This window comes from Corythoichthys intestinalis, chromosome 18, assembly GCF_030265065.1.
Source record: "Corythoichthys intestinalis isolate RoL2023-P3 chromosome 18, ASM3026506v1, whole genome shotgun sequence".
Lineage (NCBI taxonomy): Eukaryota > Metazoa > Chordata > Actinopteri > Syngnathiformes > Syngnathidae > Corythoichthys > Corythoichthys intestinalis.
In genome coordinates, this window is record NC_080412.1 from 30,952,949 (window position 1) to 30,975,081 (window position 22,133).

Sequence of the window (22,133 nt, forward strand, 5' to 3'; positions counted from 1 at the left end):
CGGATTTGAGTGTACTCAATCAGTGAAGCATTTAATAAAGACAAGCATTTTTCTAGTTTATTCTTGTTTAAAAATAATTTGGTGGGACAGTAACATGTTTAAAAATTATCTTAATTATTACATTTGAAGTGTTTAAAAACACATTTATTAAAATATATACATTAAAGTTTTTTTTTGTTTTTTTTTTAAATAATACTTTGGGGAAATTCTTTCCAAAGCTAAATCTAAATACAATGAACATTGAGGTTGTTTTGGAGGGAGGGGGGTGTTACTTCGCAGTTTTTCAGTTATCGTGGCAGGTTCCGGTACCCATCAACCGCGAAAAACGAGGGATCATTGTAACAATTTAGCATAACAGTGTGACATCACAATGTAACGTAACAACATAAACTGATAATTTCACAATGTAATTGAATTTAACATAGCATAATAATATAAAAAAAAATCAGTGTAACATTTTAACACAACAATGTAATACAACACAACAATAATCTAATGTAAACATGTGTTAACATAACATAATAACAAAACAGAGTAATGTAGCAACATACAATTAGAAATGTAAAATACGTAAACGTAAAATAACTTAACAATGTAACATAACCTAATGTTAAAGCGCATTTAGGAGCACAATAAAGTATTTTAGCATGACAAGGCATAGTATTAGTGTGACACATCAGAGTCTCAAGAAAAATCAGTAAAGCATTTTGCACTTTTGTGTATTTTGAGGAAACCTTTGAGGAATATTTTAATATGGTACATTTTACAGGGGTGCAAACATTTCGTGGTACCAGTATAACTTCAAAATTGTTCTTATAAAACGGGGGGAGGCTTGTTATTATTGACAACATCAACATACCTTCATATAACAATCATGCTAGAGCATTTTCATTTCTGACAGCGTGACCAAAAAAATCATTTATTTTAAATAATGGAAAAATCAATTTTAAAAGGAAGGCTGTTGGCGGTATATACACACATGCACACCCTTCCAACCCCTCCCTCAGAGCGACATGGCATGTGCGTTCTTTTTCATGTGGTATACAAGGCATCGTCTCGTCGAATTTAATCCACTCTGATCTCGCTGGGCTGCTTTCCCGCACTCGCCGTGTCATCTCTGAGTGAAGCAGACGCAAACCAACAAGGGGAAGCAAATGTGCGCTACAAACGCCTCTAACAAGACTTATGTGGGAAAAAGCTGAATGGGATTAGCGTATTGATTTTTTATTTTTTTAACCAACTACTCGACTGAAGCAGTACCAGCCCCCCGGGATTCAGCCAAACACAAAGCGGAGACATGCGTTTTGTTCCTAATTTGTCTGTTGCTGCGCCTTTTACGGATCATCAAGCAGAGCAAATGATGAACGGTGGCATGTTGCAGTGGGAATTCACATTATGCCACCATAATATAGAGCCGTAACGCTTAAAAAAGGTTTCTATTAAAGCAAATTTACCTACAAAATTCAGAGTGTGGGGCGGCTGGGGTCAGTTGGGTCGGGCGGGGGGTGACATGACATTTGCCCTCCTGCTTCCGGCCCCACCATTCCTTCACGGGGGAGCTACAACGAGGGGCGGTGGAATGTGCGGCTGGAAAGAACGTCCACATCGCGGTCCCCCTGCCCTCTCAGTCGGTGTCTCCTATTTTAATGCATAACACTGCACTAACCTCCCCACACAACCCCATCACAGTGCTGGGTAGTGGTTGCCAGTCCTGGCAGGCACAGTGATAGGACGGTAGGTGTTCCCCCACATTTTTCAATATGGTGGGGCTCCCTGGGCTGTCGGTAGCAGTGGTGGAGTGGTTGGAGCTCCTGTCCAGCTCTGCCCCGCGGTGGCCACTTGGCGTTCTTCTGCTTTCTTTTCTGCCCCGGCATCCTCCTCGCCAGCTGGGCACCGGTGGGACGACGGGGTGTCGCCCCCTTTGGGTGTGGATCCTTTCCTGCCCTTGGCCTAGTTGTCCGTGGGGGTCTTGTTGTGTGCCGCGTCGTTTGGGGGGTTTGCGCCGGTGGCTGAGGGTCCAGGTGGATGGGTGGTGGTGGGGGCGTGCGTGGGGTGGGCGTCTCTTCATCCCTTCTCTGAGGGCTGGTTCATGGGGGCGTGGATACTACAGGGATCTGCCCTGGGTCGTGGAGGGATGACAGGGGCCCCTTTGCCGGAGCTGCGGTAGGAGGGGTGAGCCGCGTTCCCTTCACCCTGATTGGCTGGGATTGGTTTGAGTGGGTTTACGCATGACTGGGTACAATTAGACACACTCAGGTCGAGAGATTGTGAGTGCCAGGATTAGCGATCAGGTGGCATAGAATCGGATGTCAACATATCCACACTTAGAGGTTATTTACAGCATACTAGGTTTCCCACATCTCATTTGCTGAATTGTGTACGCTTCTCCCTGCCTAATCACCCCTGCATTTGACTCACTTTCTCTCCGCTTCCTCCTCAGTTATCAGGCCCTCCACATGGAGTCCTCTGGTAAATATAATTAGCTAACCATAGCACTACTATGTTCATAGGTAGCATAGGCCTGTAATAATGTATTTCTCGTTGTTGTTTGTTCTTCTCCTCATCTGTCTGGTAACCTCTTCTTGTTCACTGCCTTCTCCTAATAAATATAAAAATGAAGAACCCCAATATGAGTATATACTGTAACACTCCCCTGTGATTCAATAAAACTATTCATTAAAACTATTCAGACCACAAGGACACTCAGATTCCTATTCTCCGGCAGGCAAAATAAAAAGTTAGTGGAACGACCACCAAGAATTTTGTTTCTTTTTAATCACATTTACGATCTCTTGGCTGTTTATCCGTTTTATCAGCTTGAGAATCAGTAGAAAAGTCTGTGTTTGTCAAAAGTCACATAAAGTATTCGCTGACCATACACCATAGACTAATGCACTGGCCTGTGAAAAATCAATTATTCTGTATATGGCAGTAACAGTGAACAGTATGTGTGTAACAGTGTGTAACATAACTTGTTATTTGACACATTCTGTCACTACAGTCTTAGTGAGTGCAGTGAATGGCCCTGAAAGAGGTTTTAGTATTTTTTCCAGCACTGAAAGACTTGCTCAAGTGAGACGTGACCAACGGCGAGTAGGCTGAGGTGGGAGATGGCGACAGATGAGGAAGCGGCTGGAGCAAGTGGGAGTCAGGGGGCGGAACCAAAGAGTGACTGCTATCTCCCAGTAGGTGGTGAGGAGGAAGCTGAAAGCGAGAGGTATCGACCCTTGCAGTGGGGCGTTGAGAGAATGAACATGATGCAGTGGTATTATCGCTCTTACGGTGGGATTTGGTTCCTTTGACCAATGAATGACCATGATTGCGCTGACATTTTTGTTGGTGAAGAAGGCAAGCGTGATTTACTACAAGTCTGCCTGCTAGATCTGGGTTTTTCCTGGCTCAAATTGCGGCCTGATGTAATGAGGAGAAATTTGTAACGTTTGGATCATAGTAGCCCAATGTAAACGATCATTACCAAAAAAAAAACGTTGCGGGCATAAAGTTGTAGTATTATCAGAAAAATATCATGAAATTATGAGAATCAAATCACAATGCCATGAAAATAAATGCACAAAAGTCTATTTTAAAACAATGAAAATAAAATCATAGTGCTAGAAACAAAACATAATGTTGGGATAATTAAGATTTAACATGGGAATTGTATAATATTATGAAGAAAACCTTTGTGAGAATCAGTCATTCAATTATTTATGTAAACCAATATTCGGATATAAGTATTTGAGAATAAAATCTGAATACTTGCATAGTGATGAAGACATTAAGATACATTTGTGTGAGAAACTATGTAATATAAAATAAAAATAAATCACTATATTATGAAAATAAGATGGTAACTCAACATTTGAAAGGGAGGTTTACCATTGAAATGAAGACTGAAATGATAGAAAAATATGAGCGCGATGTACGCGTCTCTGAACTGGCTCGACAATATGCCGTAGAATGTCTACGATCTTGGCGGTCCTCCTCCAACTTCTGTTCGCCAGTCTTTATAAGTTAAGGTGACAATTGGCATTGTGGTAACATCGCCCAAAAATCACCAGCTTCGTCAGGTTTTGAATCATTTATTTCAGAACTTGTGCAACATACCTACTGTCCGCCGTAGCTGAACATGGAAAGTGAAAATAAAAAGTCCTCTCTCACTCTGTCAAGTCAGCCACACGGTGCGTTCAGGTACACCACGAAAAACACATCCGCCACTTGAGAACCCAATTCGTTACATTATTCCAGGTATTATTTAGGGCTGTCAAACGATTAAAATTTTTAATCGAGTTAATCACAGCTTAAAAATTAATTAATCGTAATTAATTGCAATTGCATTTTTTTTGTAAATTATTGATGGAATGGAAAGATAAGACACAAGATGGATATATACATTCAACATACTGTACATACGTACTGTATTTGTTTATTATAACAACAAATCCACAAGATGGCATTAACATTATTAACATTCTTTCTTTTAAAGGGAGCCACGGATAGAAAGACTTGTAGTTCTTAAAAAATAAATGTTAGTACAAGTTATAGTAATTTTATATTAAAACCCCTCTTAATGTTTTCGTTTCAATAAAATTTGTAAAATTTTCAATCAAAAAATAAACTAGTAGCTCGCCATTGTTGACGTCGCCGAGCGGTGACGTGACACGGGCTCCCTGCCGTTCTTCCACAGTGTCTTTAACTACGTAAGGTAGTGATTGAAATACACCACAAGGTGTCAATGGTGAGTTTTAAATTACTTAGAAATAAAGCCAATGAGTGTGTTTTGTCCCTCGGCTGACGCCGTAGTTCCCTGCTTACTGGTCCATCCACGTCATTTGAGTGCTGGCTTCACAACGTACGAGACCTCTGATAGTTTGTATATTGTGACTAAATATTGCCATCCAGTGTATTTGTTGAGCTAAACGAAATGTTTGAATAGAGTTTGACCAAAATCTGAGTAAGTATTATGTGTATTTTGCATAGCTATTTTGATTGGGAATGCCAGTTCTCTTTGCATTGAGCGCTTTTCTTTTTGTGAATGTTTTTTTTTTTTTTGAGAGATAGGAATATTATTTTTGTTCTGCTTTCACTAATTGATAGCGGTAGCGACTTAACTGTTCCGTCCAAATGCATGATAGAAAGTTGGGCAACCATGACTGTCAGTGGTGGCTGCAAATGGTATATGTTCTGCATTGTGTTCATTAAAGTGCGCTGTATCTTGGAGTCGTGCGATGTATGGGGCACAGTTGCAGCAAGTGTTAAGAAAAAGATAATCTCCTGTCATTTTTCCCCACATCACCTCAATACTTATGTTTTTTATGAAGGAGTTGCCGGAGCTTATGCCAATTAACGGCGCAGACCAATGAACGCCTGTGTCTACTTGCCTTTCTTTGCCCCTTAGCTCTCAATGTTAAAAAAAAAACGGCATCATTGTAATCTGTTTGAGGCAATGCAGGAGCGGGTCATTCCGCGCATGCGTTAAATGCGTCAAATATTTTAACGTGATTAATTTAAAAAATTAATTACCGCCCGTTAACGCGATAAATTTGACAGCGGTATTATTATTATTATTATTTATATTATTATTATTATTTTTATTCATAATTTATATGTTTTGTTCTGTGTAATTGCTGTTTGAAGTAGGGCCAGCAGCATTTATTAAGAATTTAGTTCAGGTTTTTGGGCTGTGGAACGAATTAATGGAATTATAATGTATTCTTATGGGAAAACCCTGCTCGACATACGACCATTTCGATTGACAAACAAGGTCCTGGAACTAATTTACTTCGTATGTAGAGGTACCAGTGTAAATTTGTAAAAGCATTAACATACTGTATGTCAATCAAAACAACAATGCCAACCACATTTATTAAAGTGTCAGGCCTTACATTTAGTGCTGTATATCTGTGAACTTGTGGCCTTCAGTTTAGTATATTTGTGATTTTTTTTTAACCCAAAATAGCACCGAGGGATTTATTGTGTCGTTCCTATTGCTGCAATGCATTATGGTCCATTGACCTTTAGTGTAGTTGCACAAATTACCTGTGGTATCCCCCACAGTAAAAACAGTGAATGATTTTTGTTTGTTTGTTTGTGTTTGTTTTTTTGACAGTCCGACATGTACAATTGGTAATTCACTGGGAATTCTTGTTTGTGTTATGAGATCATGTCAGATGAAAGGGAATAAGCAAATTAAATTGAAATCACTTGAAAGCCAGATTAATATGTCCACTTGTATTTGTGGGGCATCAAAGCTGAGTGACTTTGGCTTTTTTAGACAGACTTTGATTGTTCCCTTTGCGTGTGTATGTGTGTGAGTTCAGACTGAGACACTGGGGGGTGACTTATTTCTACTGCATATCCTCTTGTGCCCCTCTGCCTGTGTCTCCCATCCCCCATATTTAACATCCCCAGCTTTTTGCCGAGAAAATTATTTTAGGGCGCTCTTGAAATTGCTTCGTATTGCTTGCGTTATTCTTAGGCCAAATAAGCTTTTGCATGTCCAGACAGGTTTTGAATTCAGCACCCGAAGACAGTTCCACTTAGCAAAATGACATTTGGTAGACCCAAATGATAGTCCACAAGGACACATGAATTATGCCGAAACGGCCACATTAGTCATTCAGCCATTCCCAATTCAGTCTTGTCCGCAGTTTTTTTTCCCCCCTAATTTTCATTTTAATTCAGAGTACAAGCTAGTGTTAATTTTTCTGTTCATGAATAAAGTTCACTCTAGTTTAAGCCCGGTTCCAATCGCCCATTTTACTTTTCAGTGCATTTAGTCAGCCACATGCTGTTTTTTAGTGAAATTTTATTTGACTAAATGCCAAGCATTATCTATTAATGATTAAAAAAAATGTTTAATCAGATAAAATGCATACTGATTCTGTTGTAGTTATTGATTGTTCATGTGGGCTTTATTCTCATCTTTGTTATGGTGGCTGGAGGGTGTGACCCAAAACCGCAGCAACGTGGAGTCAGAAATGAGAAGGAGCCAGAGGGCGTGTTTATTAAACAAAGTAATAGAAAGAAATTGGTGAGAAGCGGTGGCACCGCACATCTCTGGACGGAGTTGGGAGGCCGCGACGGCTTGGAGTTGCTGTGAAAAAAGGAAGATTCAATAAGTCGCAAAGTTGGTCAATTGAGTGGCCTGTACTTCACCATACGTGGTTAGGACAAGCTCTGCCATTGAATGATGTGTAGACCGTGCTCTCATAGTGGCAGGCAGTTAATTGCAAAGTGGAGTTAAGGGTGGCGATTGGTGACAGGTGTGCATAGCAGAGTCAGGCCATGTCTAGAAAACAACTTTTTCTACGGTATGGCCTATCATCCACGCGCACATTTAAGCGAGGGTTCTTGAAAACTGCGGCCGGAGTGAAGATGTGCAAATTTTGCCTTTGTGGCGCCATCATCTGGACACTAATAGCTGAAGATTTAACTGTGGAAACGTCACTAACTGCGACAAACATTGTCCCTACGTCACACATGAGACCAATGTTTACATTTCGAGTAAACTAGACAAGTAATCTTTTGCTTCCATGTATTTACAAACTCTTGCAGTGCTTCATATTGAAGAACACATGCGAAGGATGGGAGTATTATAGACAATTATTTTTCGCCCATTGTTATGAATGTACTTCAAAATGAAAGAATGCGGAAGTGGAAGCTTTTTTCCCCCTACAAACGTGCTCGTGTGGTCATAATTATTTTTTTCCTGATGTATTAGATTTTCAGTTAAAAAAAACAACAACAAAAACTGCTAGCTGTAAACATGGCTCAGTGAGGCAGGAACGGAGGATGAGTGACCTGTAACAGTCCATTTTTCGTCCAATGAAAAAATGGGTGATGACAAACATAGTTTGTTTCCAACACTACTTCAAACTTGATTTCAAATCACAAGATAAAAGTTTGGTGTGAGTGACCTTTTTGAGTAAACCCACAAAGTCTCAAGTAGCCAAGCCCCAAAACCATAGCAGGTCTGCCGTATTGCTCAAAAACACCCACGTTAGTGGACGATTTTAGCCATACTTGTTCCCCATAATTCTTTTTAAAAATTCAGCTCATGGGTTAGGGTTGGGTTTCAACAACCAGCGTAAAATATGTTAGGTATGTCTAGCTATCGTGAGTACTGTACATCCCCCCCAAAATCTCCGGAAGGCATTTTCCAAAATGCCCAGTTACTCTCCCACTATTGTGAATTGGTCATTTCCGTTTTTTTTTTTTTCAATTTTTAATTAAAAAAAAAAAATGGCGGAAAACACTCTGGTGACTTGAAGTTGCGCTCTGAACCCCCCAATTTGGCCAACTTTCAAAATTGCCCAATATGCATGTACTGTATGATACATCATTGGAAAGCTTAAAATCTCAATTTTCTGATGGAAGAAAATGTTTGAACAGGAGGGCATTTAAAAACAAACAAACAAACAAACAAAAAAAACAAAACAAAAAAAAAAAAAGTTTTTTTTAAACAGCAAAACCCTATCTGGAGGTGAGAGCACGCGAGAGCAGAATTACAGACGCCATGACTTTAACAAGATATTGTCGCGTACTTACCTTTTTTTGATCCAAAAACTCCATGTAGCATGTATCACTGAGTCTCAAGACACAGCTTTGAATGACCACAGCTGGATTTATTGGGGATTTTATGGGTGAAACATGGTAATATAACAAGGGTCGCGATGCAGAAACTGCAGACATCAAGGAGTGGTCGAGATTTTCTCTTTCATATATTTACCCTTTTAAACTTTTTTTTTTTTTTTTTCCAGTTTTTCTTTGTTTGGATCGATTATTTTTCATCTAACATATCAGAGAAAATGCGACAGTAACAAAAAAAAAAATTACAATTAAGCGATAGTTATAAGGTAGATATCAGTGACGTTTTTACAGACACCATTTTTTTCATTGTGACATAATTTGTTTAAAAGTTTAAAATATGAGAGTGAATAACTTTTTAAAGTAGTTTAAAAAAAAAAAAATTAAAAATGAAATATTAGACACCAATTAATGATTCTAATCTAAAAATGACAGACATTTTGAATAATACATGTAATTAATTACCTTCGTTTTATGGCTGAGTTGAAACAAAAGTGGTTGCGCGATGTCTGTAAACGGGGGTTTCCAGGGTAAAACGGACAAATTAAAAATAGTTCGGGGGCTTAATGCACCATGAATCTGGTATGTCAGCATATAGACATATTGTTCTATCAAACACAACAGTTCTTTTGGCTTAAAATACTGCAGTTTATTTTAAAGAGGGGTGCAAGAGCAGAAACTGCTTTTTCAGTCTTGTCTGCGTTTTCCACCATATATATATATTTCTTTACGGCAATTAAGCAGCCGAACCCAGTGTCACAATTCTTGTTCATTTTTACCAACAGTACAACCAAATAATATTCACAAGACTTCATACCCCCAAAAAACTGTCATTTTGTTCGGAATCAACCATTTGTCTTTTTATCAATTTCCACGAATACAACATAAAAAACCCATAAGAACAAAATTCAAATTTCAAAATACTGAGCTGCTTATCTTGATTGAGCTTGCTCCGCAGCAAACAAATCGGTTAACCAACGACGATTACCTTAAACAGGAGTTGTATCGATTAGGACTGTTAAATATTGCTTTTCCGTAACCTTTAATGAAAGATTCTCTTCCTTCCACACAGGCGCTGAGCCAGATGAGAAAGGATGCCCAGGTGGGGCAAGATGGCGTGCGTCGGATAGACTGGCATGACTACGACGCCATTAGGAGGGATGCTGCCAGACTTGGTGAGCAAAATTTGAATGATTGTTTACAAAAATGAAATGTGTTGCATAACAATACGTCAGGTCACATTGCACAAACAGCTTGCTTGAGAAATCCTCTTTTTTCCATTTGTATTATGCAGTTGATCGACTGATTTGTTAATAAACTGGTAAATATTCACCTGTCGAGCTGGAACGGAATTGAGCCGCTGCAGCTGTTATAAATGAGAAACTAACATCGCCACTGGGGCCAGGTTGACGGATAAACAGTGATGCTGAGCAGTTATAATAGAAAGTAGTGGTTACTAAGATGGCGGTGTTTATTTATACATACAGTATACAGTGGTACCTCGACAGACGATTCTTTCGACATCCGATGTAAAATTTGACTCGTCACTTGCTCGACATATGACGACAAGCTCCAAATGGCACGATTTACGATCGCGTCGCAATTTCATTGTTGTCTCGCAGAATGGACACGCGGCAGATTTTCATGTGAGAGAAATCAACATGGGTCCCAAGTAGGTTAGTACAGGTGGTGGAAAAAAAGACACCAACCATTGAACTTAAGGGGTCGTTTACATGGTGACGCTCCGAGAATACGATCAATTTCATGTGTGCATTTATATCGTTCTGTCTCCATTCGAACGATGTCGCAATTCCGCGTGAAAACGATGTAATATTCATGCCAGGCCCTTGAGGGCAGTGCAGATTTATAAGGCGATAGCCAATGATGCCATTCCGTGACACCAACAACCTCCTCAGCCCAGAAGACAACATACTCGCCCACCCAGAATAATGGCATTTTTCTTTTGCTCCAAAAGGCACAAAAATGCAAACATTAAACATATTTCAATTTAACATATGTTAAAAACAGTAAATTAAAGCCAAAGTTCCGCCACGTTTGCCGTTTTTAATGTTTAGTAGCAGCGCTGCTAGCTGCCGTAGCTGACGCCTAAAACAACATGAAAAGAGAAAGTGAAAACTCTACCGCACCTCTCTCACTCTGTTGTCAGTCACACTGTGCGTTCAGGAACAGCATGCAAAACACAACCGCCACATAACAACCCGATTCGTTACATTATTTATTATTTATTATTATTATTCCGATTTTTATTGTCTGGGTGTCAAGGATGAGGTGGACCCAATCGCATTGAAAACAAAAGAAAAGGACGGGTGTGTGGGAACTCAAAATGCTTTCATAACAGTTAACAAAAATACAAAGTTCAATCAAAAAACCAGGGGATCAAACGAAAAGGTATCAAAACTTTAAAAATCAAAATTTTAGAGGAATTTGAACATGGGCTTGGATGTACAAATAGACAATGATACAACATGAACAGACAGCACATGGGGAACTTAAATACAGATATGGGGTAACAAGATAATGAGGCACAGGTGGGTGACACAAGAGGCAGCGGATTGGTCAACACTCAAGGAGCAGGCACAACAGGGGAAATCAATGGGGGACAACGGGGACAAACCACACTAGGAGGAAACAGACCTAACATTTATTAGTTTTGCTATGTGTAATTGTTCCAGCAGTATTTATTAAGGACTGAGCGTAGGTTTTTGGGCGGTGGAACAAATTAATCGAATTGTACTCTAATGGGAGAATCCCGCTCGACCTACGACTGTTTCGACTTACAAACCAGGTCCTGGAACGAGTTCAATTTATATGTAGAGGTACCACTGTAGTTATACCCTTGGGCATTCTAGGCTCAGAGGTTCAGGGGTGCTTCGAATTTGACAGCGGGAACGGCGGGCTTGATATTTACCACCACAATTTTATTGTAAAATGTAATTATAGTACCGTATTGGCCCGAATATAAGACAGTGTTTTTTACATTGAAATAAGACTGAAAAAGAGGGTGTCGTCTTATATTCGCGGTCTAGACATTATACCCATTCACAACGCTAGATGGCGCCACATATCATTGAAGCGATGTTCTGTCATGACAGATCTCAGCTACTCTCCCCATTCACAACGCTAGAAGGCGCCAAATATCATTGAAGTGATGTTCTGTCATGACAGATCTCAGCTACTCTCAAGTTTACCAGTTTGCATTATTTTATGTCAATGTTTTTCCTTATTCAGATTTGTTTCAAGACTACAGTTACAGTTAGACTTCACTTCACTGATGGTTTATGCAGTTATTGCAATTTTTGTTTTATCACAATAGATTGGATTATTTACATTTCAGAAACCAGAAGCCATTCATTTACGAATGTGATTGCACTTTACATATTTAAATGTTCAGATATTAAGATGTGAATGAGGCAAAATAACAGTTTTCTCTCAAATATATTGTCAATATCATTTGTTTCAGATGTACTATAATTATTTTCTGTATAAAAAATAATTTCGTGTTCAAAAAGTCTTTTTTCAAACTTGTGTCTTGAAAAAGAAGGGGTCATTTTATAATCAGGGCCGTCTTATATTCGGGCTAACACGGTAATTAATCATTGTTAATTTACAGTGAGACCGCAATATATCTTGAACTTCTTTTTGGAAATCCAGCAAAAAGCCAATTTTGGCTTCATGCAGCCCTTCTATCAACTAACTCAGAAACTTGCTCAAGACCCATTTGAAATAAAAAGTCTTAGACAGTAAATTGCCAAGCATTTTATCTTAGGTGACTTATTTCGGCATCACAGCTATTATGAGAAAAGCCACTATTTGCTTAAATATGATGTATTCTTTTTTCACTTACAGCAATAAAATAAAATATATATGGAATGTTGGATTAGTCTGGAGTAAATGTGATCCGTCCACACGGCACAAAGCGTTAATTAGAGGAGTTGATCTCTGAAATGAGCTATTAAGACGAGGGCTTCGCTCGCTCGCAAATGCTGAAAGATCGTTTGTGCTTAATGGAACATGGCGTCTCCGTGTAATTTGATGAACTCCTTTGAGTGTACATCAGCCTCGCCGCGTGTGCCCTACTGCCTTTTGCGCGCATTGACGAGAGGCTAATGGAACACCTCTATTTTGATGAGCCGCTTGAAATAAGCGCATAAACGACCGTGCATTGTGCAACGATTAGTTCTGTTGTACAAAGAGCCACTATAGCTGTTCCTTTCTGTCTTGGTCTGGTCTGAGATTTAGTTAACAAGAACAAAAGCGTTCTATTAATGTTTTTTTCATAGGAAATGGCGAACAGGGAAAACCTTTCCCCATGTCTGAGGCTGACCGTGTGGACCTGGCCTACAGGGAAAATGGCTTCAACATCTATGTCAGCGACCGCATCTCACTTAATCGCTCCCTTCCGGACATCCGCCACCCAAAGTAAGTCATGTTGGTATCGTCCAGGATATTCCTCTTATACTGTACACATAACACAAAGATTACAACGTGAGATGATAATGAGGCATGGCATTTGAAATGATGGTGAGTTCAGGTCACTGGATCAGGAACGTATAATTTCTCAGATTATGTTTGAGTGCTCACTTGTTGCTTGGATTATTCGTTCATTAGCAGTCATCAAAATAATCAAATTTATACTCTGTGTTGTTTTTGGCACTTCTTTTAAATTTCGTCTTAATCCTAGTCTTTTGGACGAAAATACTTATTTCAAAATGTGTTCGTCTTCGTCTAGTTTTAGGCAACGAAAATTTAGACAAATTTTGTCTAGTTTTACCTGTTAATTACTCCAAATGTTTTCATCTGTAAAATTAAAGTTTTAGTCCAAAAATAAATAAATAAATAAAGATTTTCGTGATGACAATACTGTACACTCTCAACAAGAAAACAGTACATTATTTTCAATTAGATAAAAAGTTGTCCAAGAGTTTAGGACGACGCTCGCCACGTTAAATGCTAATGCTAGCGCAAACGCTATGCTAACGCTACAAGTTACATTTAGTGTGTGATGATCACTCAGCACAGACCTTGAAAGGCTAAAGCAACATGGCATATTTTCTCTAGCCAAGTTAACTCACTCACTCCCAGCCATTTTCACTGGTGCAACCCCCTTCGCTCTTGGCCGTTTTACTGGATTTTGACAGATTTTGCAAGGCCCACAGAAAAATCTGTTCTATTGCTATATAAAATTGGAACCCACCAAAAGAGAGATTAGACTCTCTTCTTTCAGCAGGAAAAAAAGTTAGCTCATATCCTTTTCCATTCTTTAGAAATCAGCATTACAAAATAGCTTAGTTTGAGCAATTTTCCAATTTCTGATGAAAAAACAGAGAAATTGAGCTTTTTGTAAAAGCATACATTTCAAACAGAACTTTGACTTTAACACAGCTATTTTTTGCTTTTGTGACATCCCAAACATCTGAATAATGTTTTCCTTCTACAAAATAACATAAACAACAAGACAAGTAGAGCTTTTGATAGCAAAGTAACAATTTATTCACACATAACTAAACTATTGAACTGAGAGATGACGCTGTTGTGGCCGCGACAGCCAGGGTAAATTTTTCCCTCATCTCCGCCTGTCTCATTAAGATGGATTTTTTTGAGTATTTCTTTTGTGGTGACCACTACCTCGTGGCGGAGTTCGCCTGATGAACTTGTGTGGGGCATGTTGTGTTTCTGGGGGAGAACTGGTTTGGCCATGCGCGTTTCCGCGGGACACTGGAGGGTAGCGGGGGATGCAAGCGGCCGAGCACGGTGGCGCGGGCTCTGCTCGGCGAGCAGCACAGACCCAACGGCATCGTCCGCTGCACTGGTGGTCCCGGTCGTCCTGCACGGACTTCCCGCGCCTGGTGTCCTGGTCGTCCATTCGGTCGTCTCCGCCGTGCGGCCCGGCCGTTCGTTCCGTTGACTCAGGTTGCGGGTCTTACCAAATGCGCTACTGCCCTCCAATGGCCAGTTTTATTACTTTAAAATGGATTTTCAGCATTGTGTTTTGGAGCTAGCATCACAAGCTTTAATCTTACTGAGTAGGAATTGTGAAATAAATTTCGCACTACGCCACTTCATATTGTACAACAACTGCATCATTTGCATAATTGTCGCACTATCCCATTTACCTCTGGTCTACTAGTGGTCACTTAATTTTGCTGGATGACTCTCTGTACCTGCACAGCAGACATGGTTAAGTACCTTTGCACTACTGCTATTTTTAAATTGGTAAATGGTTCTCTGTACATATGTGTTATGTCCTGAATCTACCTATGCATGTATGGTGGCTACCACCACCACCACAATTTAGTGTTTCAAGATTTAGTTAATTATTTATGTGATATTTTTTGGACATGTATTTTCTAATGGATGCACACTTTAGTTAATATTTGTCTGAATGCTTACTGAATTTTGTTTGCCAATTTGAGGTAACGACCACAGCTGTGTAAGATCTGGCACCTACCATTTTGAAGGGGGGATATTTAAGTTGATTGAATTATGACTGTTTGGAGTAAAGTTTTCACTGTTTGTTTAAATGCACATTAGTTAACTATAGTTTGAGAATATATGTATATTTTCCACCTGTTGTCGTTTTATTAAGTTGACAATGTTTAGTTAATTTGACATACCTACTTTAGGTGGTCGTTAGTAGAGTCCGCCCTCATTTAAACGGCCACAGAAATGTGTCTGGAGGTCAGTTTGGTTGAAGCCTTTTGTTATGTTGACCTCTGTTATGTTGGGCCCAAGAAAGTTTGTTAAACTGTTTCTTTTGTGAGTTTTATTAAATTGGATTTTCACCTAGGTTGAAACACCAGTGTCCTCGTGTATGTTTGGTCCACTACAGCATGTAATAGCTTTTTTCGTTTTAATACAAGAGTTGGTTTTGGGACCGAAGACAATTTTAATTATTTGATAAAGAATTCAGATCCAGAATCTGTGGTGGTTAAGTCTGAGTCCCAAAATCTGCTCTGAAAGACTAAAGAATTGAGAAGTGAGTCACTCTGTTACACAATTCAGATGGAAGAATCTCAGTTGTCAATGTAGAAGATGGCTTCCTCCTAATTTATGTCTTGGGTTTAAAAAAAAAAAAAAAAAAAAAGGGCCTCAGCGGGTGCGGGTTTCCGTTCCAACCCATCAAGAGGAAACCTTTTCACCGATCTGGTGTTTTGTAAGCACAAAATCTGTTGATCGCAGTCAGGTGCTTCTTGTTTCAGCAGAAACCTCATTGGTTAAACTGTCTGTGCTGGATCAGTTGGAACAAAGACCCACTACGGCCCTTGAGGACCAGTTTGCCCACCCCTGGATTAGGCCTTATAAATTCTGTTGCGGTCAAAATTGGGCATGCACTGCAGAACATTTAGCTGAAAAAAGCAATTAACACATGACAATGTTTTCATCAACACTGATTCTTTGTCTGGTTTTGAAAGCTGCTTACCTGTGTGACATTTATTCTTGCTCAGTTTAAAAAGCCCTCACTTCCAACCAGTGTTGGGAATAACGTCGTTATAAATAACGCCGCTACATAGCGGCGTTATTTTTTTTCAGTAACTGGGCAATCTAACTATTTTTTCCGCCGTTACAACGCCGTTACCGTCACTGACGGTCAAAAGTGGTGCGTTACTTACTTTGAATAAATTGAAGAAACTACCAGCCGTAGCGAGTCCACTCTGCTCTGTTTATTTGTCATCCAAGACTTGGGGTGCGTTCAGGTTCATGGCAATAAAAATAGTAAACACACATAGCCTACCTTTGCAAGAACGATGGAGTTGCCGTTTGATACGGTCATAATGTGCAGGTCCTGCACCCATCCGCAGCAAAACTGTTCGTAGCTTTGTAGCAATTTGTAATTTCGGAATCGCTGATGAGTTTAGTAACATACACCAAACAATAAATACAGCAGAATGTCCATTTCGCGTAATTGTGGAAGCCCGTCGACATCTTTACTCCATTTGTCTTCGGCTTGCTCGTAAGGGTCAACATTGTTCACATCTTAAAGTTTGATGACATATCTGTTCTTCGCCTTAGTAACGAGTTTTACTATAGAGTAATTCAGTTACTAACTCAGTTACTTTTTGGAAGAAGTAGTGAGTAACTATAACTAATTACTTTTTTAAAGTAACGTGCCCAACAATGCTTCCAACGGAAAATGACAGCTGCATTCAAATTTTCAATAAGATGGCTGCTTGTAAAGCCGAACTTAAGTTATTGACACCGTGAGTGAACATGGGGATTATTAACTTCATTCTACCAAGTGGTGCATGGCCATCCGTCAAAGCTATCAAAAGAACATTATTTTCCCATCATTAAAAACCACTGATTAAAAACGAAATTGTTGCAGAACATGAATGTAAATCAGGCAATTCAACCCTATAGGGGCTGAGGTTGTCAATGACCTACAAGTCCATGGCTGTGACAACTTCAAATGATATTGGAAAGTCCACAAAGTTACATGTTCTAAACCTTTCCTCATGCCACAGAAAATATTAATGCATGAAACTGGTCCCACACACTTCACAAAAATAAAAGTTGGATGTCCCTTGCCTATAAGTACTTTGTATCTACATTGTTATTAGGATATAGTATGCACTTGAACAAATGAGTGAATGTTGAGGCCTCCAAAAGGTGATTTATTCATCAAAGGAACAGTGATTTTAAAAAGTGATTTCAAGAGGGTCTTGGCAAAAGGGTAGTGAAAGGACAGGGAGTGATGTTTGGTATTATGACGTAGTCAGACAATAATGTATATAGAGTCAATTTGCATTTGAATCACTACTCCTTTTCAGCAGTAACTGGTGCTGCTAGCCCCTTTCATGCTGCATTAAAGGCCAGCAAAATCTAGTATTTCAACTCAGAATCCCACTGAATCAATCCTAAACATTCCGATATGCTTTCATTCTCAATAGCCCATCTCTGGACATTTAACCTTTTCCTGAAAATCAGTTTCTGTTTTGTCCTATCCAGCACCTTCTCCCAAAGGACTGATGTGGGATGATATTGCTACTTTAAAAAGTCAGCTTGCTTTGACCTTAAGCGGTTCTCATTTCGCTCTGTTGGTGCTCTGCATACATTTAAGTCATGTGTCAGACACAGACCCCGTCCCTGACTCCTCCATGCGGCGTGTTTGATCGGTGTGCTGTTAATGCAACCTTGCGACTGACATGTCTGCCGATGTTTAATTGAAGTGCGTAGACATATTGAATGTCAACAGATGCACTACGGTGTCCCTCGTGGCACAACTGACTGTTGGAATTCACCATGATGAGCGGTCAATGGTCTACCACAACACCATTCTGCCTGCTGGCGGTCGTATTTAAATACAATTGTCGAGTCCGACAGCCTGAAGCAATCTCTGATTCCATGTTTAGCTCCTTGCTCACGTACCACCTGATTGGTTGTCACATATATTGAAATTGATACGACCACAATCTAAACTCATTTAACTCGTAATCTGAGTGTTGTGACCTGTCTTGAGTTTAGCGACGCATTTTGAAAGTCTTGCCCATGAACCAAACTTGGAATTTTTGAGACTGGTCAATACCAGCATTGATCTGCTATTCTTCAATTCCCTTGTTTGAAAACAAGGGGATGCACAACTATATTCCACAAATTTAGTTAGGTTTTACCAAAAAGTTTTCAACAAATGACCATCCATCACATATGCTTTCGAGAAAAGTCTTTTGTTGAGTTCTAAGCCTATTTGTAGCACACACTTCAGACAATTGCAAATCTTCAAAATGAATCAACGAGCTGAATTAATCATCAAATGGATTAAAAGATAAAAATACTGTGCAATTCTTCTTCACTCTTCATCCGTGCAAGTTGGAGAAAATGCAATTCTGAGTCTGCATTTGCCTTTGACAAATGAGAGGGTTTAACTTGTGTACAATTGTGTGTTTGCTGGAGAACTAAATGCTGAAATGGAGTGCTTTCGAGGTAATTGAATTTGAGACTTGAAGTTGAAATTGCTCGAGAAATGTGGAAGGAGAAATGCTGTTCATTATATACATCACTCCATTCCACTAATTTTTCGAATCATCAAATGTAATGAGGTTCTTGTCTGTCTCTCTAGTTGTAAAGAGAAGCTATACGCCGAGAAGCTGCCCAACACCAGTGTAATCATCCCGTTCCACAACGAGGGCTGGTCCTCGCTTCTGAGGACTGTCCACAGTGTCCTCAACCGCTCGCCTCCGCAGCTAATCGCAGAGGTCATCCTGGTGGACGACTTCAGCGATAAAGGTACTCCCTGATCTTGATACATCCCTCATCAATTTGCGATTTCTGTCACGACCCCTCGTTGATGGATGCGTTTACCTCACGTCTCCACGGTAATGAGATGTTCCGCCGCCTCAGACTCATTTAACGCACATCAGAGGCTGAAATTAAACCCTCCTGCTGCTCCCTGAAAGGGCGAATCATGCGCCTTTACAGCAAAGGCTACACCGAGAGATTAGCGATTTATACACTGTGCAGAAATGACAGCACTGTGGTTTTTCTTTCTTTCAGTGGTGTTGCTGGAGTATAACTGTAAGCTCGCACAAACTACTTTTTGTGCTATTTTGGTCAAACTGTGAGTTGTATATACAATACTTGAGAGGAGTCCTATTTTTTAAATCCTAAATAAGAATGGTGACACTTAATCCGACGTGGTTGATTTAGTTAAAGCAAACATTCCATTAAAACAGTCCATTAGGCTAAAGCTAATGTGAGCAATGCCTCATAAACAAGAAGCACTTGGCTCAACCTCACATCATTAAGCAAGTGTCATTTACATATGAATGTTAAGCAAGTATTTTGGGCTTTTTCTCTAGAATGCAAATGGTCCATCCACCCAGAATTTACATATTATCTCTGACTAATGAAAAGCAGAAACTCAAAGGATTTTCAGGGCATCCAAATACCTGGTTTTCATTGGACAGCATCAAATTGTTTTTTTATCTTTACAATGAAAACAACTGTTTTGAACATGAATTACAATATAGCAAGATTTGGGATGTACAGTGGCGCAAAAATGTACTTAGTCAATCACCAATTGTGCAAGTTCTCCTACTTGAAAAAATTAGAGAGGCTTTTAATTGTCAACATGGGTAAACCTCAACCATGAGAGACAGAATGTGGAAAAAAAATCACATTGTTTGATTTAATAAGAATTTATTTCCAAATTAAAGTGGAAAATACGTATTTGGTCACCTACAAACAAGCAAGATTTCTGGCTTTCAAAGAGGTCTAACTTCTTCTAGTGAGGTCTAACGAGGTCTAACGAGGCTCCACTCGTTACCTGTATTAATGGCACCTGTTTTAACTCATTATGGGTATAAAAGACACCTGTCCACAATCTCAGTCAGTCACACTCCAAACTCCACTATGGCCAAGACCAAAGAGCTGTCGAAGGACACCAGAGACAAAATTGTAGACCTGCACCAGGCTGGGAAGACTGAATCTGCAATAGGTAAAACGCTTGGTGTAAAGAAATCAACTGTGGGAGCAATTATTAGAAAATGGAAGACATACAAGACCACTGATAATCTCCCTCGATCTGGCGCTCTATGCAAGCTCTTACCCCGTGGCGTCAAAATGATTACAGGAACGGTGAGCAAAAATCCCAGAACCACACGGGGGGACCTAGTGAATGACCTATAGCGAGCTGGGACCACAGTAACAAAGGCTACGATCAGTAACACAATGCGCCGCCAGGGACTCAAATCCTGCACTGCCAGAGGTGTCCCCCTGCTGACGAAAGTACACGTCCAGGCCCGTCTGCGGTTCGCTAGAGATCATGTGGATGATCCAGAAGAGGACTGGGAGAGTGTGTTATGGTCAGATGAAACCAAAATAGAACTTTTTGGTACAAACACAGGTTCTCGTGTTTGGAGGAGAAAGAATACTGAATTGCATCCGAAGAAACACCATACCCACTGTGAAGCATGGGGGTGGAAACATCATGCTTTGGGGCTGTTTTTCTGCAAAGGGACCAGGACGACTTATCTGTGTAAAGGAAAGAATGAATGGGGCCATGTATCGAGAGATTTTGAGTGAAAATCTCCTTCCATCAGCAAGGGCATTGAAGATGAGACGTGGCTGGGTCTTTCAGCATGACAATGATCCCAAACACACAGCCAGTGCAACAAAGGAGTGGCTTTGTAAGAAGCATTTCAAGGTCCTGGAGTGGCCTAGCCAGTCTCCAGATCTCAACCCCATAGAAAATCTGTGTTGGTAGTTGAAAGTCTGTGTTGCCCAACGACAGTCCCAAAACATCACTGCTCTACAGGAGATCTGAATGGAAGAATGGGCCAAAATACCAGCAACAGTGTGTGAAAATCTTGTGAAGAGTTACAGAAAACGTTTGGCCTCCGTTATTGCCAAAAAAGTGTACATAACAAAGTATTTAGATGAATTTTTGGTATTGACCAAATACTTATTTTCCCACCATGATTTGCAAATCAATTCTTTAAAAATCAAACAATGTGATTTTCTGGTTTTTTTTTTTCCACATTCTGTCTCTCATAATTGAGGTTTACCCATGTTGACAATTACAGGACCCTCTAATATTTTCAAGCGGGAGAACTTGCACAATTAGTGGTTGACTAAATACTTATTTGCCTCACTGTATGCTTTATCCAATGCCTACGAATGCTTGGCTAGAGCTTGACTCATCATTGTGAACTGCATTGTCATGTGGGATAACCTTCTTTTTCCACCAAATGATTGGGACACTGGTGCACTTTATTAAGGCTTAGCTTGCCCTATCCTGCCTTTATTACTTGCTGTTCCATTTGTCTGTACAGAGCTTTGGAAAGGGACTATAGTGTATTCACCCCTTCTACATGTTACGGAAACATCGTAAATAAGTGAAGTGCTTTTTCTTTGAGCACTTTTAAATCTAATCTGAAGCCCTTGAGGCAACCTCCCTTGCTTCTGACTGTCTTTCATAAATATTGTCTTTTATTTATTGCAACTTGTAACTGTTTATAAAATTGTGTTGTAATTTTGGCTGCCTCTTAGCCAGGGCTTCCTTGAAAACGATGTTTTTAATCTCAATTGGGACTTTCCTAGTGAACAAAAATGTTGTACCACGAAGATAATTTTTTTGTGTTTTGGTTTAAATAATCTAATCTGGAGATTCACAATCTTCAGTGACATCATGAAAAGTGATTTACGATCCAAAACAGGATATAGTTTGGTTTTTCAAATTTTCAGATAAAAACAAAGCAAAGAAAAATTCTATTGACAGGATCATTTGAAGGATGGTTGCTGTCCAATCAAAAGCATGTGTGTCCGTTGCATTAACTTTTTGTCTTCTTTTAGTTAGAACATAATACTTGGAAGTACATAAGACACAGTCAAATGTGATTTTTTTTTTTTTTTTTTTTCGCAGTCTCCAATGCAAAGCACGCATCACCATCTTTTTTTTGTCTTCTTTTGGTCAAAGAGACAAAGTCAATTATTTTTTTGTTGTGTTCTCTGGAACAAAAAAAAAAGATCAAGATGCTTGCTTTTCATCCTCGACACACCAAAAAAGAGTGAAAGTAGGATACGAGAAC

The 22,133-nt window shown here is 39.6% G+C and overlaps 1 protein-coding gene across 1 annotated transcript in view; it reads left to right on the top strand.

The window, feature by feature from the left end:
* Nucleotides 1-22,133, top strand: part of LOC130906557 (polypeptide N-acetylgalactosaminyltransferase 10-like) — a 58,095-nt gene that overhangs the window by 3,370 nt on the left and 32,592 nt on the right. The window contains exons 2-4 of the mRNA XM_057821015.1: nt 9,662-9,764; nt 12,891-13,029; nt 18,665-18,831. Coding sequence (XP_057676998.1) covers nt 9,662-9,764; nt 12,891-13,029; nt 18,665-18,831 — 409 coding nt within the window. The remainder of the gene's footprint in view (nt 1-9,661; nt 9,765-12,890; nt 13,030-18,664; nt 18,832-22,133) is intronic.